This window comes from Dendrobates tinctorius, unplaced genomic scaffold, assembly GCF_039654945.1.
Source record: "Dendrobates tinctorius isolate UK_male_01 unplaced genomic scaffold, ASM3965494v1 ptg000303l, whole genome shotgun sequence".
Lineage (NCBI taxonomy): Eukaryota > Metazoa > Chordata > Amphibia > Anura > Dendrobatidae > Dendrobates > Dendrobates tinctorius.
This window is the reverse complement of record NW_027361970.1, coordinates 2176373-2194633: the sequence shown is the minus strand read 5'-3', so window position 1 is coordinate 2194633 and position 18261 is coordinate 2176373. Positions and strand designations below refer to the sequence as shown.

The following is an 18261-nucleotide window of genomic DNA, read 5'->3' as shown; positions in this document are numbered from 1 at the left end:
ATATCACTAAGAGAGGGGAGGGCGAGAGCAGAAGTAGCCGTCAGTAACGGGAGCAGGAGCTCTGATGGGTTTGTTAAAACTCCATAAAGCAGTACGCTGGATAAAGGACTTACAGACTTACTGCAGCCGCAAAATACTAGAACATTTTTAAAGAAGACTACTTAGAAAGTTGCTTGAAAAGTTGCTAAGCTTTTATGGAAACCTCCCCCTTATGCATTGTCTGTTATATGCTCCTATTTAAGGTCCTGTCAACTGCTGCTTCTCAAGATCTGTACACTAACATTGGTCTGCATAACTGGATCAATGCAGGGGTTGAAATTCTTCAGAACTTGATGGATGGTGCTCCGAACCTCTTCCCCTTTGACCAATTGTCCTCAAAACATCCAGCTATACGACGCCTATTTTATTTGAAACTAGGCATTTGATCCACACATCACCACAGGGCAAATGGGTATATTCTAAGACCGGAGTCAGGATCTATGGGAATTTCCATCCTATATAGTGCTTTGAGCACACCAGCTGTTGATACTAAATTACCATATATGATTCTGTGGGAGGGGGAGCTAGGCATATCCCTTGACCGAGAGACATGGAGTTAGGGTTTAACCTCTTCGCGACCGCCCACAGTAGATAAACGTTGGCGCTTGCTGGGCTTTGTGCAGCGCCGACGTTTATCTACTGTCGGCGGTTTTGTGCCCCCCGGGACCCCCTCATACCTTATAACGTGGGGATCCCGGTGCACAATGCATGCTGGGACCCCCGACGTCATCGAGACCTGATTGGTTCAGGTCCTGATGACGTCGCGTCACAGCAGCCAATGAGAGAGGTCGCTGGGAAAGCTGCTTGTTTCCCGGCGATCTCATTATAACGCGACTTCTCCTCTGAGCTCATGCTGACAGATGAGCAGAGGTGAAGCAGCGTTACAGTGTGACTAGATTGCTGCCTGGCACAGCTGATCGCTGCCTGGCACAGCTGTGTCAGGGTCAGGCAGCGATCTTGTCACACAGTAACGCTGCTTCTCCTCTGATCATCTGTCAGTGTCAGATCAGAGGAGAAGTGGCGTTACTATGTGCCGGGCAGCGATCTTGTCACATAGTAACGCTGCTTCTCCTCTGATCATCTGCCAGTGTGAGATCAGAGGAGAAGTGGCGTTACTATGAGTCAAAAATACAAAAAATAAAAAACACAAAAATAAAAAAAAAAGTAAAGAAAAAAAAAGCAGGTAGGCAGGCTAGGGTTAGGGCTAGGGTTAGGGCTAGGGTTAGGGGTGTGTTGGGGTTAGGGTTGGAATTCGAATTGGGGGTTTCCACTGTTTAGGTACATCAGGGGCTCTGTAAATGCAATATGACGCCCGCAGACCATTCCATCAAAGTCTGCATTCCAGAACGTCACTACTTCCCTTCCGAGCCCCACCGTGTGCCCAAACAGTGGTCCCCCCACATGTGGGGTACCAGCGTACTCAGGACAAATTGGACAACAACTCTTAGGGTCCAATTTCTCCTGTTACCCTTGTGAAAATAAAAATTGGGAGCTAAAAGATCATTTTTGTGGAAAAAAAATGATTTTTTTATTTTCACGGCTCTACATTATAAACTTTAGTGAAACACTTGGGGGTTCAAAGTGCTCACCACACATCTAGATAAGTTCCTTGGGGGGGTCTAGTTTCCAAAAAGGGGTCACTTGTGGAGGATTTCCACTGTTTAGGCACATCAGGGGCTCTGCAAACGCGACATGACACTCGCAGACCATTCCATCAAAGTCTGCATTCCAAAACGTCACTACTTCCCTTCTGATCCCCACCGTGTGCCCAAACAGTAGTTTTCTTCCACATATGGGGTACCAGTGTACTCAGGACAAATTGGACAACAACTTTTGGGGTCCAATTTCTCCTGTTACCCTTGTGAAAATAAAAAATTGGGGGCTAAAAGATCATGTTTGTGGAACAAAAATGATTTTTTATTTTCATGGCTCTACGTTATAAACTTCTGTGAAGCACTTGGGGGTTCAAAGTGCTCACGACACATATAGATAAGTTCTTTAAGGGGTCTAGTTTCCAAAATGGGGTCACTTGTGGGGGTTTCCACTGTTTAGGCACATTAGGGGCTCTCCAAATGCGACATGGCGTCCTATCTCAATTCCAGCCAATTCTGCATTGAAAAAGTCAAACGGCACTCCTTCCTTTCTGAGCTCTGCCGTGTGCTCAAACAGTGGTTTAGCCCCACATACGGGGTATCGGCGTATTTGGGAGAAATTGCACAAAAAATTTTGTGGTTCATTTTCTGTTTTTACACTTGTGAAAATAAAAAAAATGGTTCTGAAGTAAAATGTTTGTGAAAAAAAGTTAAATGTTTATTTTTTCCTTCCACATTCCATTCATTCATGTGAAGCACCTGAAGGGTTAATAAACTTCTTGAATGTGGTTTTGAGTACATTGAGAGGTGCAGTTTTTAGAATGGTGTCACTTTTGGGTATTTTCTGTCATATTGACCCCCCAAACTCACTTCAAATGTGAGGTGGTCCCTAAAAAAAATGGTGTTGTAAATTTTGTTGTAAAAATGAGAAATCGCTGGTCAACTTTTAACCCTTATAACTTCCAAAAAAAAAAAAATTATGTTTCCAAAATTGTGCAGATGTAAAGTAGACATGTGGGAAATGTTATTTATTAACTATTTTGTGCGATATCACTCTCTGATTTAAGGGCATAAAAATTAAAAGTTTGAAAATTGCAAAATTTTCAAAATTTTTGCCAAATTTCGATTTTTTTAACATATAAGCGCAGTTCATATCTAAGAAATTTTACCACTATCCTGAAGTACAATATGTCATGAGAAAACAATGTCAGAATCAGCAGGATCCGTTGAAGCGTTCTAGAGTTATGGCCTCATAAAGTGACACTGGTCAGAATTGAAAAAATTGGCCTGGTCACGAAGGCAAAAACAGGCTCAGGCGCGAAAGGGTTAAGAGAGGTGCAAAGAGTATCATCTTGCCTAAATCAACTGATAAAGTTAAAAAAGTGGTACCAATGTCAGGCACAGTTAGCTAATTTTGTGTTGGAGAGGTTGTGGGAAAGGGGGACACTGGGTCATATGTGATGGTCATCTCCGGTTATAGCTCAATTTTGGGTAGATATTGGTGATCTAAGGCTAGTTTCACACTTGCGCCTTTTTGTGCAGCGTTTCAAACGCACGTGAATCGCATTCAAAAAGCACTTACTAACACTTGTAAACGCTGCGTTTTTTCGTCGCATCATCGTGCACATTACGACAAAAAAACGCAGCGTTTGTATGCGTTTTCAAGCGTTTTCCATGCGTTTTTATGCGCATGGTGTCACAATCACATGAGGAAAATTCTAGAAAAATTCTTGGAACAGACACCACCAATGGGACAGCAGTGGGCTTGTGTTATGGAAATTCTTTATATAGACCCAGTTTACAGCTGAATTCTTCACATTTCCTTGGATTTTGTCTTGACAACATGGATCTGCGCTGGAAGAGTTTTCACTTCAACTTGGATCTGGACATCAGGACGGCTCAGGCTTATGCAGTTGCTTGCCATCAACAAAGGGAGAGAGAGAGACAGCGAAGACGGCAGCGGCGGCGTTTGTGGATACATCTGATTATTGAACTCCGGGAGAGCCGTGGCGCATTCCACACCCTCTACAGCGAGCTCCAGGCAAACCTGGAGAAATTTACTGACTATACCCGGATGTCCCAACAAAGCTTCATATATTTGCTTTGTCGTGTCCAAGAATCCATCCGGAGACAGGACACAAAGCTCCGTCGTGCGATTCCTCCCGAGGAACGGCTCCTGGTCACATTGCGGTACGTAGTATTGCAAAAACAATGCCTGACTAATTTTTTTTGTTCTCACATGGACTATTCCAAATCTGGCAGAATTATTGTTCTGCCATGTAGTTAACCAAAGGCTGTATTTTTTTTTTTATGCCATGTAATAAGAAAAGGCTGCATATATATTTGTATGCCTTTGTTTTTTTCTTGTGTTATGTTTTTTTGTGGTTCTAAACAATCCATATACACAAAAATAAATTTTTTTGTTTCTCGGTTTCACAGATTCCTGGCTACTGGAGAGACCCTATCTTCACTGCACTTCCAGTACCGTATTGGAATCTCCACGTTGTCTGGAATTGTAGCGGACACCTGCCGGGCTTTGTGGAACATTCTTTGTCCAGAATTTATGCCCCTGCCCACCGTGGAAAAGTGGTTTGAAATTGCTGAAAGATTCTGGACAGTCTGCAATTTCCCTAACTGTTTGGGTGCCGTTGATGGGAAACACATCCGTATTATAAAGCCAAAAAGAACAGGCTCTGAGTTCTATAACTATAAAAAGTACTTTTCTACAGTACTCATGGCCATTGCGGATGCAGAGTGTATGTTTATCACAGTGGACATTGAGGCATTTGGCCGTGGGAATGACTCCCAGGCTTTTAAGAACTCTGACATGGGGCGGAGGTTGTATGGCAACCAGTTCAATTTCCCCAGGCCACGGCCTCTTCCCAACACCGAAGATCCGCCTCAGCCCTTTGTAATGGTTGGGAATGAGGTATTCCTGATGTGCCAAAACCTGCTCAAGCGATTCTCAAGCCGGGACTTGGACAACACCAAAAGAATTTTTAATTACAGGCTGACCAGGGCCAGAAGAACTGTAGAGTAGTGCGCCTTTGGTATACTTGTCTCCAGATGGCGCATTCTCAGCACAGCCATTAATCTGAAACTGGAAACAGTGGATGAGGTGGTGAAGGCCTGTGTGGTTCTACATAATTTTGTCATGGTTAGAGAGCACCCGAACTTTGAACTCGATGATGCTGCTCCTAACCCCTTGCCTGAATTCACTCAGCACCCTCTCAGGTCATCCGTTGAAGTTGGCCAAATGAGGGACCAATTTGCGGCCTACTTCAACTCAGATGTGGAACGGGTGGAATGGCCAGAGCAAATGGTGTAAACCAAGTTTTCTTTTGTGTGTATGTTAATAAAAAACCCGTGCTGATACCTGTACCGAGTGCATTCTGTCTTCTTACACTTCAATGGAATAATCAACTGGCCTGGTGTACCAGTGAATTAATGATGCTGTGTTTTGTGCATAAGATAAGATAAGATAATCCTTTAATCGTCCCACCATGGGGAAATTCAGAGCATTACAGCAGCAAGGCAGGAACAAGTGCAGATACAGATGCATAAAGGCATTACATTGACAGTAGGTAGGTACATATATGAAAAAAAAAAAAATGTAACCGGACTGTCACAACTTTGGATCTATCAGTTCTCTGTCTGGATCGTTCTCCGTTTTGGACAGTGCTGGTTATACAGCCTAACTGCAGCAGGAAGGAAGGACTTTCGATAGCGCTCCCTCTCACATTTAGGATGAAGTAGCCGGTCACTGACAGTACTGCACATCTTTGTCACGGTCTCATGCATGGGATGGGAATCATTCTGCAGCATGTAGCTCACCTTGGCCAGTATCCTCCTGTCGCCTACTTCCTGAACTGGGTCAAGGGGGCATCCCAGGACAGAGCTGGCCCTTCTAATCAGTTTGTCCAGCCTATTCCTGTCCCTGGTTGATATGCCACAACCCCAGCACGCCACACCAAAGAAGATGACTGATGCCACAACAGAGTTGAAGAAGGATACAAGGAGTGCCCCTCTAACTCCGAAGGCTCTCAGCCTTCTGAGTAGATAAAGCCTGCTTTGGCCCTTCCTGTACACTGCATCCAAGTGATGGGCCCAGTCAAGCTTATTATTGAGGATCACACCAAGGTACTTATAGGTGTCGACTATCTCAATGTCATTTCCCTGAATGTTCACCACTACTGGTGGATTTTTGCCCTTGCGAAAGTCCACCACCAATTCCTTGGTCTTCACGGAATTAATCCTAAGGTGGTTCCTCTGACACCACTCCACAAAAGCTTGGTTAGTATCTCTGTACTCTCTTTCATCTCCTCCTGTGATGAGGCCTACTATTGCAGAGTCATCAGAATACTTCTGCAAGTAGCAGCTAGATGAGTTGCACCTAAAATCCGCAGTGTACAGTGTGAAGAGAAAAGGGGCAAGAACTGTACCTTGAGGTGCCCCTGTATTGGAGATCACTGTGTCTGACACACTGTCCCGAACCTTTACAAACTGAGGTCGGTTCGTGAGGTAGTTAAGGATCCAGGTGGAGAGTTGGAGGTCCACACCAACAAGGCCCAGATTGTCTCTCAGTAGACCTGGCTGTATGGTGTTAAAAGCACTAGAGAAATCGAAGAACATTATTCTCACAGTGTTCCCAGGTTTCTCCAGGTGAGAGAGAGTCCTATCTAGAAGGTGGATAATGGCATCATCCACACCAATGCCCGGCCTGTAGGCAAACTGGAGAGGGTCCATATCCGAGCTCACTAGAGGACGGAGACGTGTGAGAACCAATCTCTCTAGTACCTTCATCAGGTGTGATGTCAATGCTACAGGTCTATAGTCATTAAGGTCTTTCGGATAAGGTTTCTTCGGAACTGGTACCACACACGATAATTTCCACAGTTGTGGTACTATACCCATTCTCAGGCTCATATTGAACAGATATGTAATGATCTCATTCAGCTGGTGCCCGTAGGTTTTGATTAGCCTTGCACTGATGCCGTCAGGACCTGCAGCCTTCAAAACTTTGATCTTATTCAGTTCTTTTGCAACCTGGGTACTTGTGAAGAACAGACCCTGGCTCAGTTGACAAGTTGCAGCAGGGGGTGAGGTTATTGTAGCAGAGAGGTGTGAATGGTATGCAGGGGCAGGAGCAGCCAGTGTGTGATTAAATCTGTTAAAGAATAGATTAAGTTCATTAAGCCCCTCTTTATCTACAACCATCCTGGAGACAGTCTGTCTATGCCCAGATATAGACTTTAGACCCTCTCAGACTTCATGGATCCTTTTCTGTGAATTTACATGAATTTACTAGTACTCCTGACCAGGTGACTATGCATACACACAAGTTGTATGATCTTTATCATCTCTACACTTTGAGTTCAATTTGCTGTGACGGTGGAGATAATAAAAATAATTTTTGTGTCACCTGGTATGATATCAATAGTGATTTGTGACTGCATTTGCATCCCTCACTATTTATGACACCTAACGCCATGACTATAAATATAATTTGTTGTATCATCACTGTGGCTTCAGTTTGAACGCAGACAGTAGTCATAATAAAGTTTATACAACTAATACAATACCCAGGCCTGGTATCATGCTGAAGTGAGGATGCCAAAAGTAACGCATCCAGACTTCAGAAGGTTATCACACAAGATGCAGGAGAATACACATAAGAGGTAAACTGCAGCATCGCTACAGTCTCATAGAAATATATGCATACTGAAGCGACGCTGCAGGTTAAAACTCACCTGGCCAGGTGTGATAGTTATGAAAGAAGGGCAGGGTATTGTACATATGGCGTGTATTTTCCCCGTCATCTCCTCAGTTTCTCAACACACACTGAATAGAGGATGTGGTTAATTGCAAGGTATATCTAGAATCACTTTGCCTTGTATCACAAAAAGTTAAATGATGTTGGTAAAAACACACCATAGTCAATTAACTTTTGATGATACCTGGCAAGGTAACAATAGATACACCTTCCACTCAACAACATCCTCTATTCAGTATGTGTAATATTAGCTGACTCAAGAGACTGGTGTGGAAAATACAAGTCATATAGATTTATGTTTTTGACTACACATATCTCCAAGAATGATACAAGAAACATGTGGCAGTAATGGAGCTATGTGGTGACAAAAACACTAAGTGTACGGCACAGTGTGTGTACGGCGCAGTGTGTGTAGGCGGCGACAGACACATTAATGAACCAGTTTTTGGTGAAAGCAGAATTGCACATTTATTTATTTATTTTTAATTATTTTTAAGGACGTTTGGGGGAAGAGTGGGATACTTTGGGGGTGTGGAGAGATGAGGAATGGCTGGAAGTTGAGGAAGGGGTTCTAGGTGAAGGGGCGACTAAAGTAGTGGGGGAAGGGAGATCAGGGATGGAAACGGAGGCAGGTTGAGAAACATTAGAAGGAGAGGGGGGACTGACAAAGTCTTTTGTTTTTTGGTCTTCTTTGGGGCAGGAGTCACCTGCCTGGACCGACTACCACCGTGTGACCGCCTTACATTGCTTCCCTCCTGGAGATGGTGGACCGTGTCCGTGAAGAGAAAAAGATGGAATGTGGGTCACCCCTCTGCTGCTCGATGGTGGCGGTGCTCCTTGTAGTAGAATATGTGGTGTCGGTGCTCATAGAAGGAGAAGTGTTCTCGGTGCTTCTTGTTGGAGAAGTGGTGGCGGTGCTCCTACAAGAAGTGGTGGCGGTGCTCCTAGTAGGGGAAGTTGTGGCGGTGCTTCTAGTAGGCGAAGTGGTGGCGGTGCTCCTATGATGAGGAGTGGTGGTGGTGCTCCTAAAAGGTGAAGTGGTGGCGGTGCTCCGATGAGGCAAAGTGGTGGCGGTGCTCCTATGATGAGGAGTGGTGGTGGTGCTCCTAAAAGGTGAAGTGGTGGCGGTGCTCCGATGAGGCGAAGTGGTGGCGGTGCTCCTATGATGAGGAGTGGTGGCGGTGCTCCCATGCTGATGCTGAGTGGTGGCAGTGCTAGACGGAGATGTTGTGTCGGTGCTCTGACCAGGAGAATAGGTGGTGGTGGCCCAAGCTGGTTGTGCGGTGGCGGTGCACCAAGATGTTGGAACGGTGGCGGTAGTGGTGCTCCAGACAGGAGCAGCGCTTGCCATGGTGGTGGCGGGGGTGGAGTGTCCAGCAGCACTCGGCATTGGTGTGGTGTAGTGGTGTCTAGCTTGGCTAGGAATGCAGGTGGCTGTGCCGTGGTATGCAGCAGAAGTCGGTACTGTGGTGAAGCGAGTCAGTGGGAATGACACCACTGAGTGCTGCACGTACTGATTCTGCTGCATAGCCTGTAAGAAAGCAGTGTTGCAGGCCTGTAACACATTCAGCTGTTGCTAAGGACTAAGGTGTTCCGCCATGCCCTGTTCAATTTTACTAAAGAAATGGTGCACTGGTCTGTTGAGGTCGGCCTCCAGCCGGTCAAGGCGCTGATTGACACAGTGGGTAAAACCGCGTTCCATAAGTGAAAAACCGCTTTCCACTCTGTCGGACAGCGACTTGAGGCTGGCATGAAAGGCCTCGCTCAAGTGCATGAACTCGGGCAAGAAAGGCCTGTCCGAGGCCCTCTGCCGCTGGCGGGTAGTGCCCGCATAACCAGTGGCAGAGACCTGGGACAGAGGAACACCTGATTGACCAGCTTCCTGGTCACCAGCTGTCCGTGTTGCTGATGTCACGGTCCAATTCTTGGATCCGTGTCAGAGTCTGGGTTCCCTCATGAAAACCTTTATTTTCAGGCTTCTGGGGGCTTGATATGGGTTTTTGCCCCCGGTGGCCACAAGTGTCATTACATCTGATACTTTCTTTAGTTTGCCTTTTGCCCCCGGTGGTCACTGGGGCTATAGCAGCTTTTGGCCCCTGATCATTTGACCATTCCCTTTTCCAATATAGGGTCACATGGTCTATGAGCAGGTGTTGGTAATAGCAGCATTTTCCTTTTGGAGGCGAACCACAGTGAAGTGAGCAGCGGGCTCTGAGGTGACGAGCCACTGCTGAAACTGGTGTGAACTCTGACTGCCCGGTGTCGCAGCAGAGTTAGATGGTGAAGGTGGCAGCTGGCTCTTAGGTGTTGAGCCACTGCGAAAAGTTTATCCGGTGATTCACTCTGCTGCCTGATGACTGCAGCAGAGCAAGATAAGTGTTTTGGTGTTTTTCCCTCTTTCCTTTGGGTTTTTTGTGTAGTACACTTTTTCCCTGTCTCACCTCCTGGGGAGGGGGTTGGGGGTTTAGCTCAGGGCTAAACAGGAGACAGGGACAGGTCGGGGACTTGGGCCTCACTACCTTCAAATGTACCCCCAAGTTAAGGAAAGTCAGGGTACCCCCTTAGTGTTAGGGGCAGTTCAGGGGCCCAGGGTCCTCGTCTTCTGCTTTGTCCCAACTGCCCCTTGACAGCTGACCTGCAAGTTGCTTCCTGGCTGTCGGATGGCTGGGACGGGTCCAAGGTCGATCGATGAAGGACCGCTCCAGGGACAGGTTGCAGGGTGCTGCTCCAGGTGCTGTGGAAAGAAAAGTAAAACATTACTATCATGCCTTTACTAGAAGCATCAGCTGTGGAATAGAAAAGCACAGGTTTTTTAAAAAAAAAAAAAAATAATAAAAAGAAATAAAATACGCCCTAGTGGCAAGGAACGGTCTCAGGAAAGCCAACTCGCGATAATACAGGTACTTTGTTATGGTCCTTGCCGCTGAGCCACTGTGAACCTGTCCCTCAGCACGAACATCAGTGTTGAAGCGGTCCTTCATTGAGCGCCAACGTGTTCACTGTAGAAAAAACAAAGAAAAAACGTTATACAATGCACTGATGGCAACATCTGTATCAACACACACACCTGAGTGAACGTGGCAAACATTCAATGCAGCATCACAAAAGAATTCAATACACAATGCAGTACTGTTGATCCTGAGGTTACAGGTGTGTTTACTGCAAGAATATATCTTGCAACAAATACACCAGTACCTTCAGGAGCAAGAGTGAAAACAGAATCAATACAGCAGTCCAATACACAAAGCAGTCACTGTTGATCCAGAGGACACTGGTGTGTTTGAAGCAAGAATATATCTTGCAACAAACACACCAGTACCTTCAGGAGCAAGAGTGAAAACATGATCAATACAGCATTACAATCTACAATGCAGTCACTGTTGTTCCTGAGGACACTGTTATGTTCCCTGATAGAATATATCTATCAGGAAACACAAAAGTATCCTCAGGAACAAGAGTCATTGCGGCATCAAACAGCAGGGAAATGCTTACTAAATGCCTTTTTTAAACTGCAGAGGCGCTGTCCCAGCCCTCCATCAACGCGGCCACCTCCTTCCATAGCTGCCGGGTCACTACAAGGTCTTTGTTCTACTAGTCACGACTGTCCCACAACGGGACACGGTCCTTGACAAGGCGGATCAGGTGCTCGTTGTCGAGATAGATGTCTTCATCCCATTGTGGAAACTAGAAAAAAATAATTATAATCTTGGAAATTGATGAGAATCACATTGAAAAAAAAAGGAAACAGAAAAGAAGAAAGATATAGAAGATGAAAAACAGGACAGAAAAAAGGAATAGAAAAAAAAACTTTTAAAAAAAAAGGGACCTTAAAAGACTTGATACTTACATTGCGTCTCCTCGCCGTAACTTGGCTAGGCTGCTCCCGCTGTTCCGCCTCACTTGCCGGTTCCGATGCTGAGGTCTGTAAAAGAACACAAATTATTACCCATTTGTAGAGGCAGCAGCTATACTTCCACAAAGGCTGCAAAATCCTCACCTCCCGGTCAGCTTGGGCCAGTTCTTCGGAGGGCGCATATTCGGATCCAGAAGTCATGCTGGAATAAAAAAAAAAAAAAAAAACATTAGTACATAATATATTTTAAAGGAGAGGCACACATATGTAGATTTTATAATACATTTTATCTGCTGAAGCTGTAATCCAAACTTGAGTCTTATCTCTTGCTAGGTGGGTGTATTGTCTCTTGCAGGGCTTCTTATCTCTTGCAGACTGTCTGTAGAGAGTGGTCTGGCACTACAGACCCCTTCTTTTATGTACACTCCTCCAAAACAATGTTGCTTGTTTAGGGGGGTGGATTAAACAAGTGACTTGACATTGTTCACTCTGAAATCGCGCGTGCTCACAAAGCGCTGACGTGCGCTCTTCACAGCGCACGTCAGCGGCCCCATAGACTCTAATGCTATTTTTTGCGCATTGCGTGCGCACACGCGCGCATGCGATTTTTTTAACGATGTTGGGCGGAACAAAAAATGCAAAATGTAGCGTCCGGCGCGTCTGGTCGCACACCTGGAAAATGCGCAGCGCACGAAAACGCTGAGGCACGCGTGCAATCGCTAGACACTGCGCCCGCCATTGTAAAGATAGGGGACAATTGCGCGTGCGACCAATAGCGCACGATGCGCTGCGCGATAAAACGCTAGTGTGAAACCAGCCTAATACAAGAGGTCATTGGCTCATTCCATCTCAGCCAAAAAGGGAATTCAAGGTATATGGGATCCATGGCTGGATAACCAGAGGTCAGCCCCTTTCGCTGAAGATGTAAAACCTTATTTGGCTCTATGAAACTTACATTATTGGGATTATGTCATCATGCTTTAAAAGGAATCTGTCACCCATTTTTGCGCTTTGAGCTGCGGCCACCGCCATCAGGGACTTAGCTACAGCATTCTGTAATGCTGTAGATAAGCCCCCGATGTAACCTGAAAGATAAGAAAAACACGTTAGATTATCCTCACCAGGGGGCGGTCTGGGTCCGATGCGGTGGGTGTTGCAGTCCGGCGCCTCCCATCTTCATATAATGCCGTCCTCCTGCTTGCTCCTGCACAGGCGTACTTTATGTGCCCTGTTGAGGGCAGAGTAAAGTACTGCAGTGCGCAGGTACTGGGAAAGGTCAGAGAGGTCCGGCGCCTGCGCACTGCAGTACTCTGCCCTCAACAGGGCACATAAAGTACACCTGTGCAGGAGCCGCGGCAGAAGTAAGAGGAGGACGTCATCGCTAGAAGATGGGAGGTGCCGGACCGGACTGCGACACCCATCGGACCAGACTGAACCCCCGGGTGAGTATAATCTAACTTGTTTTTCTTATCTTTCAGGTTACATCAGGGGCTTATCTACAGCATTACAGAAATTATAAAGGAATATAGGTTTTGTTCCTCTTTATGGCTTTGTAACGGCCACACATTTTCTCAGTTGAAGTCAGTGGTGGAATCTAGAAGGAAGACGGCTCACTGCAGTCACTCGCTTATGACCTTTGGAGTATTTATCACAGCAGAGCTCTGTCCCTGCACCGTGATGACTATATGTGTACAGATCTTGTGGATGACCTCCCTGTACCCACGATATCAGAGTCCAGAGCATGGCTGGTACATACAGTACCGCTCCTGTCAGAACTTGTTTAGTGTATTCATTATTACACAGGGATGTGATAAAACAATAGAATAACCATTACTCCCCACCAATACTTTAGGCTGCAGCTGGTTGAGACCCCCAAGCGCTCTCCAGTCCACATGGCAGTTTCAATTATCTTTACGTAAGCTGATGACATGTGATAAAAGCCTGTGACTCGTTCGACCAATCACTGGACTCTGCGGTTTCGCCGTTAAAGAGGCTATCCTGCGGTTAATAATGCTGTTTACGTTAACAGAGCAGCTGTTCTTCTGGGCTGTTTACTCGAACGACGGGACTGCTTGCGTCATGCTGATTGACAGCCGGCTTCCAGCAGTGAGGACCTGGCAGCTGTCAATCAGCATGACGTCTGCATTCATACCACGTCAACAGAGCAGAAGAGAAGCTGCTGCTATGTCAGCTTGGTAGCTGAAGCCACTGAAAGGATGCATCAGCCCTAAAATTGCGAAAAACCTGCCAAGTCCATGGAAAGGTGCCCTCTGCAGTCGATGAATGGCAGCATGTACTATAGAGAAGCAGGTGAAGAGGAGAGCCTGACTGTTTCCAATAGTAAATCTCTCATTACACCAAGGGAATACGATACCAATCCTATAATGAGGTGCACCTTCCATCTGCTGGCGTTTAGACAATACAGTCCACAGTACATATGCTCAAACACAAAATTTCCCACATCATTATTAATCAACACCTAAAAGAAAAGCCGAGCGTCAGACACCTGGTCACACTGATTGTCTTTTCTAATTGCAGAGACGCTAGCGGAAAATAATTTGGACACGAGGAGCTCCCTATGTCAGAGGCAGAATAGGCATTCACATGGTAAGTTGGGGGTAAGACAGTCGTATTGACAGAAATCTGTTGTGATATGTGATGGAATCTGGCTGCAAATGTTAAGTTTTTCTGCAGCACTCCCACAGGAGAATTGTAGTATTGCACGCTTTCTTGTGAAATCAGTGGACTGTGTATGAAATGTTTTGGACTTTTCAGATCAAACAGCAAAAAGTACTCTTTGTAGCTTTTCTGGAAGTTGTGTGTCCCAAATAAAAACTCACCCTATTAGGGTTTTTTCTACATAAATCCTTTTACATTTTAACCTCTTGGCATATTATGGCCTGCGGGTCACATCTGGCCTTTTGGCTGTCTTTGCCAGGCCCTTAGAAAGCAAACATAAGTAAAGTGGTTGTATTGTGCGGACAGCATCACAGTCTCATTGTACACAGCGTACACCTGATTTGTGCAAACACACATCACTGCGACACTGCACACTCCTGCACCTGCCCAGTCTGGTTGCCTGCACCTGATCTATGTATACGCAGGTCGCTACAACACTGAGCACTCCTGGACCTGCCCTGTCTGTGTGCACCTGATCTGTGTATACGCAGGTCGCTGCGACACTGAGCACTCATGGACCTGCCCAGTCTGGTTGCCTGCACCTGATCTATGTATATGCAGGTCGCTGCGACACTGAGCACTCCTGGACCTGCCCTGTCTGTGTGCACCTGATCTGTGTATACGAAGGTCGCTGCAACACTGAGTACTCCTGGACCTGGACCTCACCTGTCTGTGTGCACCTGATCTGTGTATACGCAGGGCACTGTGACACTGAGCACGCCTGTACCTGCCCTGTCTGTGTGCACCTGATCTGTGTATACGCAGGTCGCTGCGACACTGAGCACTCCTGGACCTGCCCAGTCTGGTTGCCTGCACCTGATCTATGTATATGCAGGTCACTGCGACACTGAGCACTCCTGGACCTGCCCTGTCTGTGTGCACCTGATCTGTGTATACGAAGGTCGCTCCAACACTGAGTACTCCTGGACCTGGACCTCACCTGTCTGTCTGTGTGCACCTGATCTGTGTATACGCAGGGCACTGTGACACTGAGCACGCCTGTACCTGCCCTGTCTGTGTGCACCTGATCTGTGTATACGCAGAGCTCTGCGACACTGCACACTCCTGGACCTGCCCTGTCTGCCTGCACCTGATCTGTGTATAGGCAGGGTGCTGCAACACTGCACACTCCTGGACCTGCCCAGTCTGGCTGCCTGCACCTGATCTGTGTATACGCAGGGCACTGTGACACTGAGCATGCCTGTACCTGCCCAGTCTGGCTGCCTGCACCTGATCTGTGTATACACAGGTCGCTGCGACACTGAGCTCTCCTGGACCTGCCCTGTCTGCCTGCACCTGATCTGTGTATAGGCAGGGTGCTGCAACACTGCACACTCCTGGACCTGCCCAGTCTGGCTGCCTGCACCTGATCTGTGTATACGCAGGGCACTGTGACACTGAGCACGCCTGTACCTGCCCAGTCTGGCTGCCTGCACCTGTTCTGTGTATACGCAGGGCGCTGTGAGACTGAGCTCTCCTGGACCTGCCTTGTCTGTCTGTGTGCACCTGATCTATGTATACGCAGGTTGCTGCGACACTGAACACTCCTGGACCTGCCCTGTCTGCCTGCACCTGATCTGCGTATACGCAGGTCACTGCAACAATGAGCACTCCTGGACCTGCCCTGTCTGTCTGTGTGCACCTGATCTATGTATACGCAGGTCACTGCAACACTGAACACTCCTGGACCAGCCCTGTCTGTGTGCACCTGATCTGTGTATACACAGGTCGCTGCGACACTGAGCACTCCTGGACCTGCCTTGTCTGTCTGTGTGCACCTGATCTATGTATACGCAGGTCGCTGCAAAACTGCACACTCCTGGACCTGCCCTGTCTGCCTGCACCTGATCTGTGTATAGGCAGGGTGCTGCGACACTGCACACTCCTGGACCTGCCCTGTCTGTCTGTGTGCACCTGATCTATGTATACGCAGGTCGCGTATACATAGATCATTTACGTTTGACTTTGGTGTCAATGTGTTGGGTGTATAACCTTTGAGCAGTCAACCATTCCACTCTATTACCACTAGTCTGATCAGATATGTAGACGACCTCTGCATCTTTCTAACGTTGCTCCATCTCGTCATCCTCCATCGATGTCACTCGTTTAATTTAATAAATCGTAGAGGATAAACAACCCCTGAGATATGCCATAAGGGTATCCCAAAATAAGTTAATATTCCGGGGTTCAGGGTGGGACGAGATGAAGCAATGCAACTGATCAATCGTTCTATCGGGCGATTTCACCAATTTCAACCAGAAAGGGTTCAATTTCCATGTTATCTTATTATTTAACGGTCCGTATTTAAGTTTAAGAATGACCGGACTGTGATCTGAAATCCCCCTACTGCCATGCTCAATACTTTCCACCCAAATTGCTAGACTGCTGGATCCAAAGATATAATCTATGCGAGACAAGGAGTTCTTAGTGGATGAATGACAAGTATATTCTCTCATCTCGGGATGATGCATTCTCCATAGATCCAGCCATCCGTTACCTTCCATAAATTGTGACAATTGGGATGCAGCCGGCGGTGGGGTCCCACTCTGTATACTATCATCCAGTCTCAATTTGTCAAGATGATTATTCATGACCAGGTTAAAATCCCCCATGCAGATGACATCTGAGTCTGGATAATTCAGGGTGAAACTCAATGCCTTCTGGAGAATTGACATATTAGCTGGAGGGGGGTTATAAATGCACAGAATAACATACTTCCTAGAGTTGATCAGTGCGTGTACAAACACGAAACACCCCTCAGGATCTTTCCGGGCCTCCCTGGCTTCCCTCATAACATCCTTATGCATTAGTAATGAAACCCCTCTTGAACAGCTGGTATGAAATGTATGAATAAACCATTGTACCCAGGGCTTTTGAACACACTGAGCTGTGTCTCTGGTCAGGTGTGTCTCAACCAAAGCTACAATGTGAGGATGATATTGCCTAATTTGTGAGAACACCTTAATTTTCTTCCGGGGGGTCTTTATGCCCCCCACATTCCAGGTCATACATATTAATTCAGAACCCATTCCTACCCATTTGGATATAATGCATATTGGTCAGGGCTGCCACTAGGAATTTCGGGGCCCCATACTGGTAAAATTTTCGGGGCCCCCTTGAGACTCCACCCAGGCTCCACCCCAGCCCCGCCTCCACCCCTCGAACTGTCCAAAGTCCCACCGCTATCGCTTGGAAAAACTCCACTTCTCACCAATTACACATTAACAGTTCCCATCACCAGATAACACATATAGCCGGCAGCTTTTGTTTTGGCCAAAAGATTTTTTAAGCCGCCACCATAAGACGGTAGACTCTTTTGGCCGTGCCCTAATCTACTGTAACCTATTAAATATTGTTAAAATATGTGATACAATTTAGATATATTTTTATTTTTTCAATTTTTAAAATGACTAATAATATCACATACAAGGGAAAAATACCACCGCACCATGTCCAGACCACATAGTGACCTATAATACCACACAGAAGGAACAAATACTGCCAGACCATGACCAGACCACATATTACCACCACAGTGACTGAATAATATCACATACAAGGAACAAATACCACCGCACCATGACCAGACCACATATTACCACCACAGTGACTGAATACTGCAATACTGATCAGTAATAAAAAAAAACACGATACTATTACCATAAGTGCCATTATACACAGGAGATATGTACTTAGTATGCATTGTCTGTGTATAGGTAATACAGTGATCAATGACATTATACACAGGGCCTCTATACAGTGTATAGGTAGCACACTAACTCACCAGTGATGTCTCTAGGTGAAGTCCTTCATCTTTGTTTTTCATCTTTCATCCAGCACAGATCGCCATCACGTCTTCCAGCCAGGGCTCGTCTCTGCAGGAAATAACACAGTTATCTAGAGCTCCGCTTGCAGAACACATTACTTATTTTTCCCAACTTCTACATTACATCATATGAAGAAAAAAAGGCGACATAGTGTCGCTCTACACAGTAACAGTACTGCACCCCCATTTAAAACAGTATACTCAAAAAATAAAATAAATACATCACTACAGTAATAACATCCCTTAATTAGACCCTGTGGTAATAATATCCCCCATCATAGCCCCCGTTTGTCTCATTCCTGGCTTCAGCCGTACTTTCTCCCATCCCACCTTCATGAGAATCCATTCTGCCCCATATGATCTCTCCATCCTGCCCCATGATGCTGCACAATCTGACTCCAACCCTGCCCCATCTGTCTCCAATCCTGACCCCAGTGTCTCTAGTCATGCCCCCATGTATTTGATCATGCCCCGTATCTCCATTCTGCCCCGTGTCTCC

General features: G+C 46.4%; 1 protein-coding gene across 2 annotated transcripts in view; it reads left to right on the top strand.

The window, feature by feature from the left end:
• The window catches only part of TBCEL (tubulin folding cofactor E like), a 192349-nt gene that overhangs the window by 74002 nt on the left and 100086 nt on the right, over positions 1–18261 (top strand). For both annotated transcript variants that reach the window (XM_073560722.1, XM_073560721.1), the window contains exon 2: positions 13796–13864. In XM_073560722.1, coding sequence (XP_073416823.1) covers positions 13862–13864 — 3 coding nt within the window. In that variant the 5' untranslated portion in view covers positions 13796–13861. The remainder of the gene's footprint in view (positions 1–13795; positions 13865–18261) is intronic.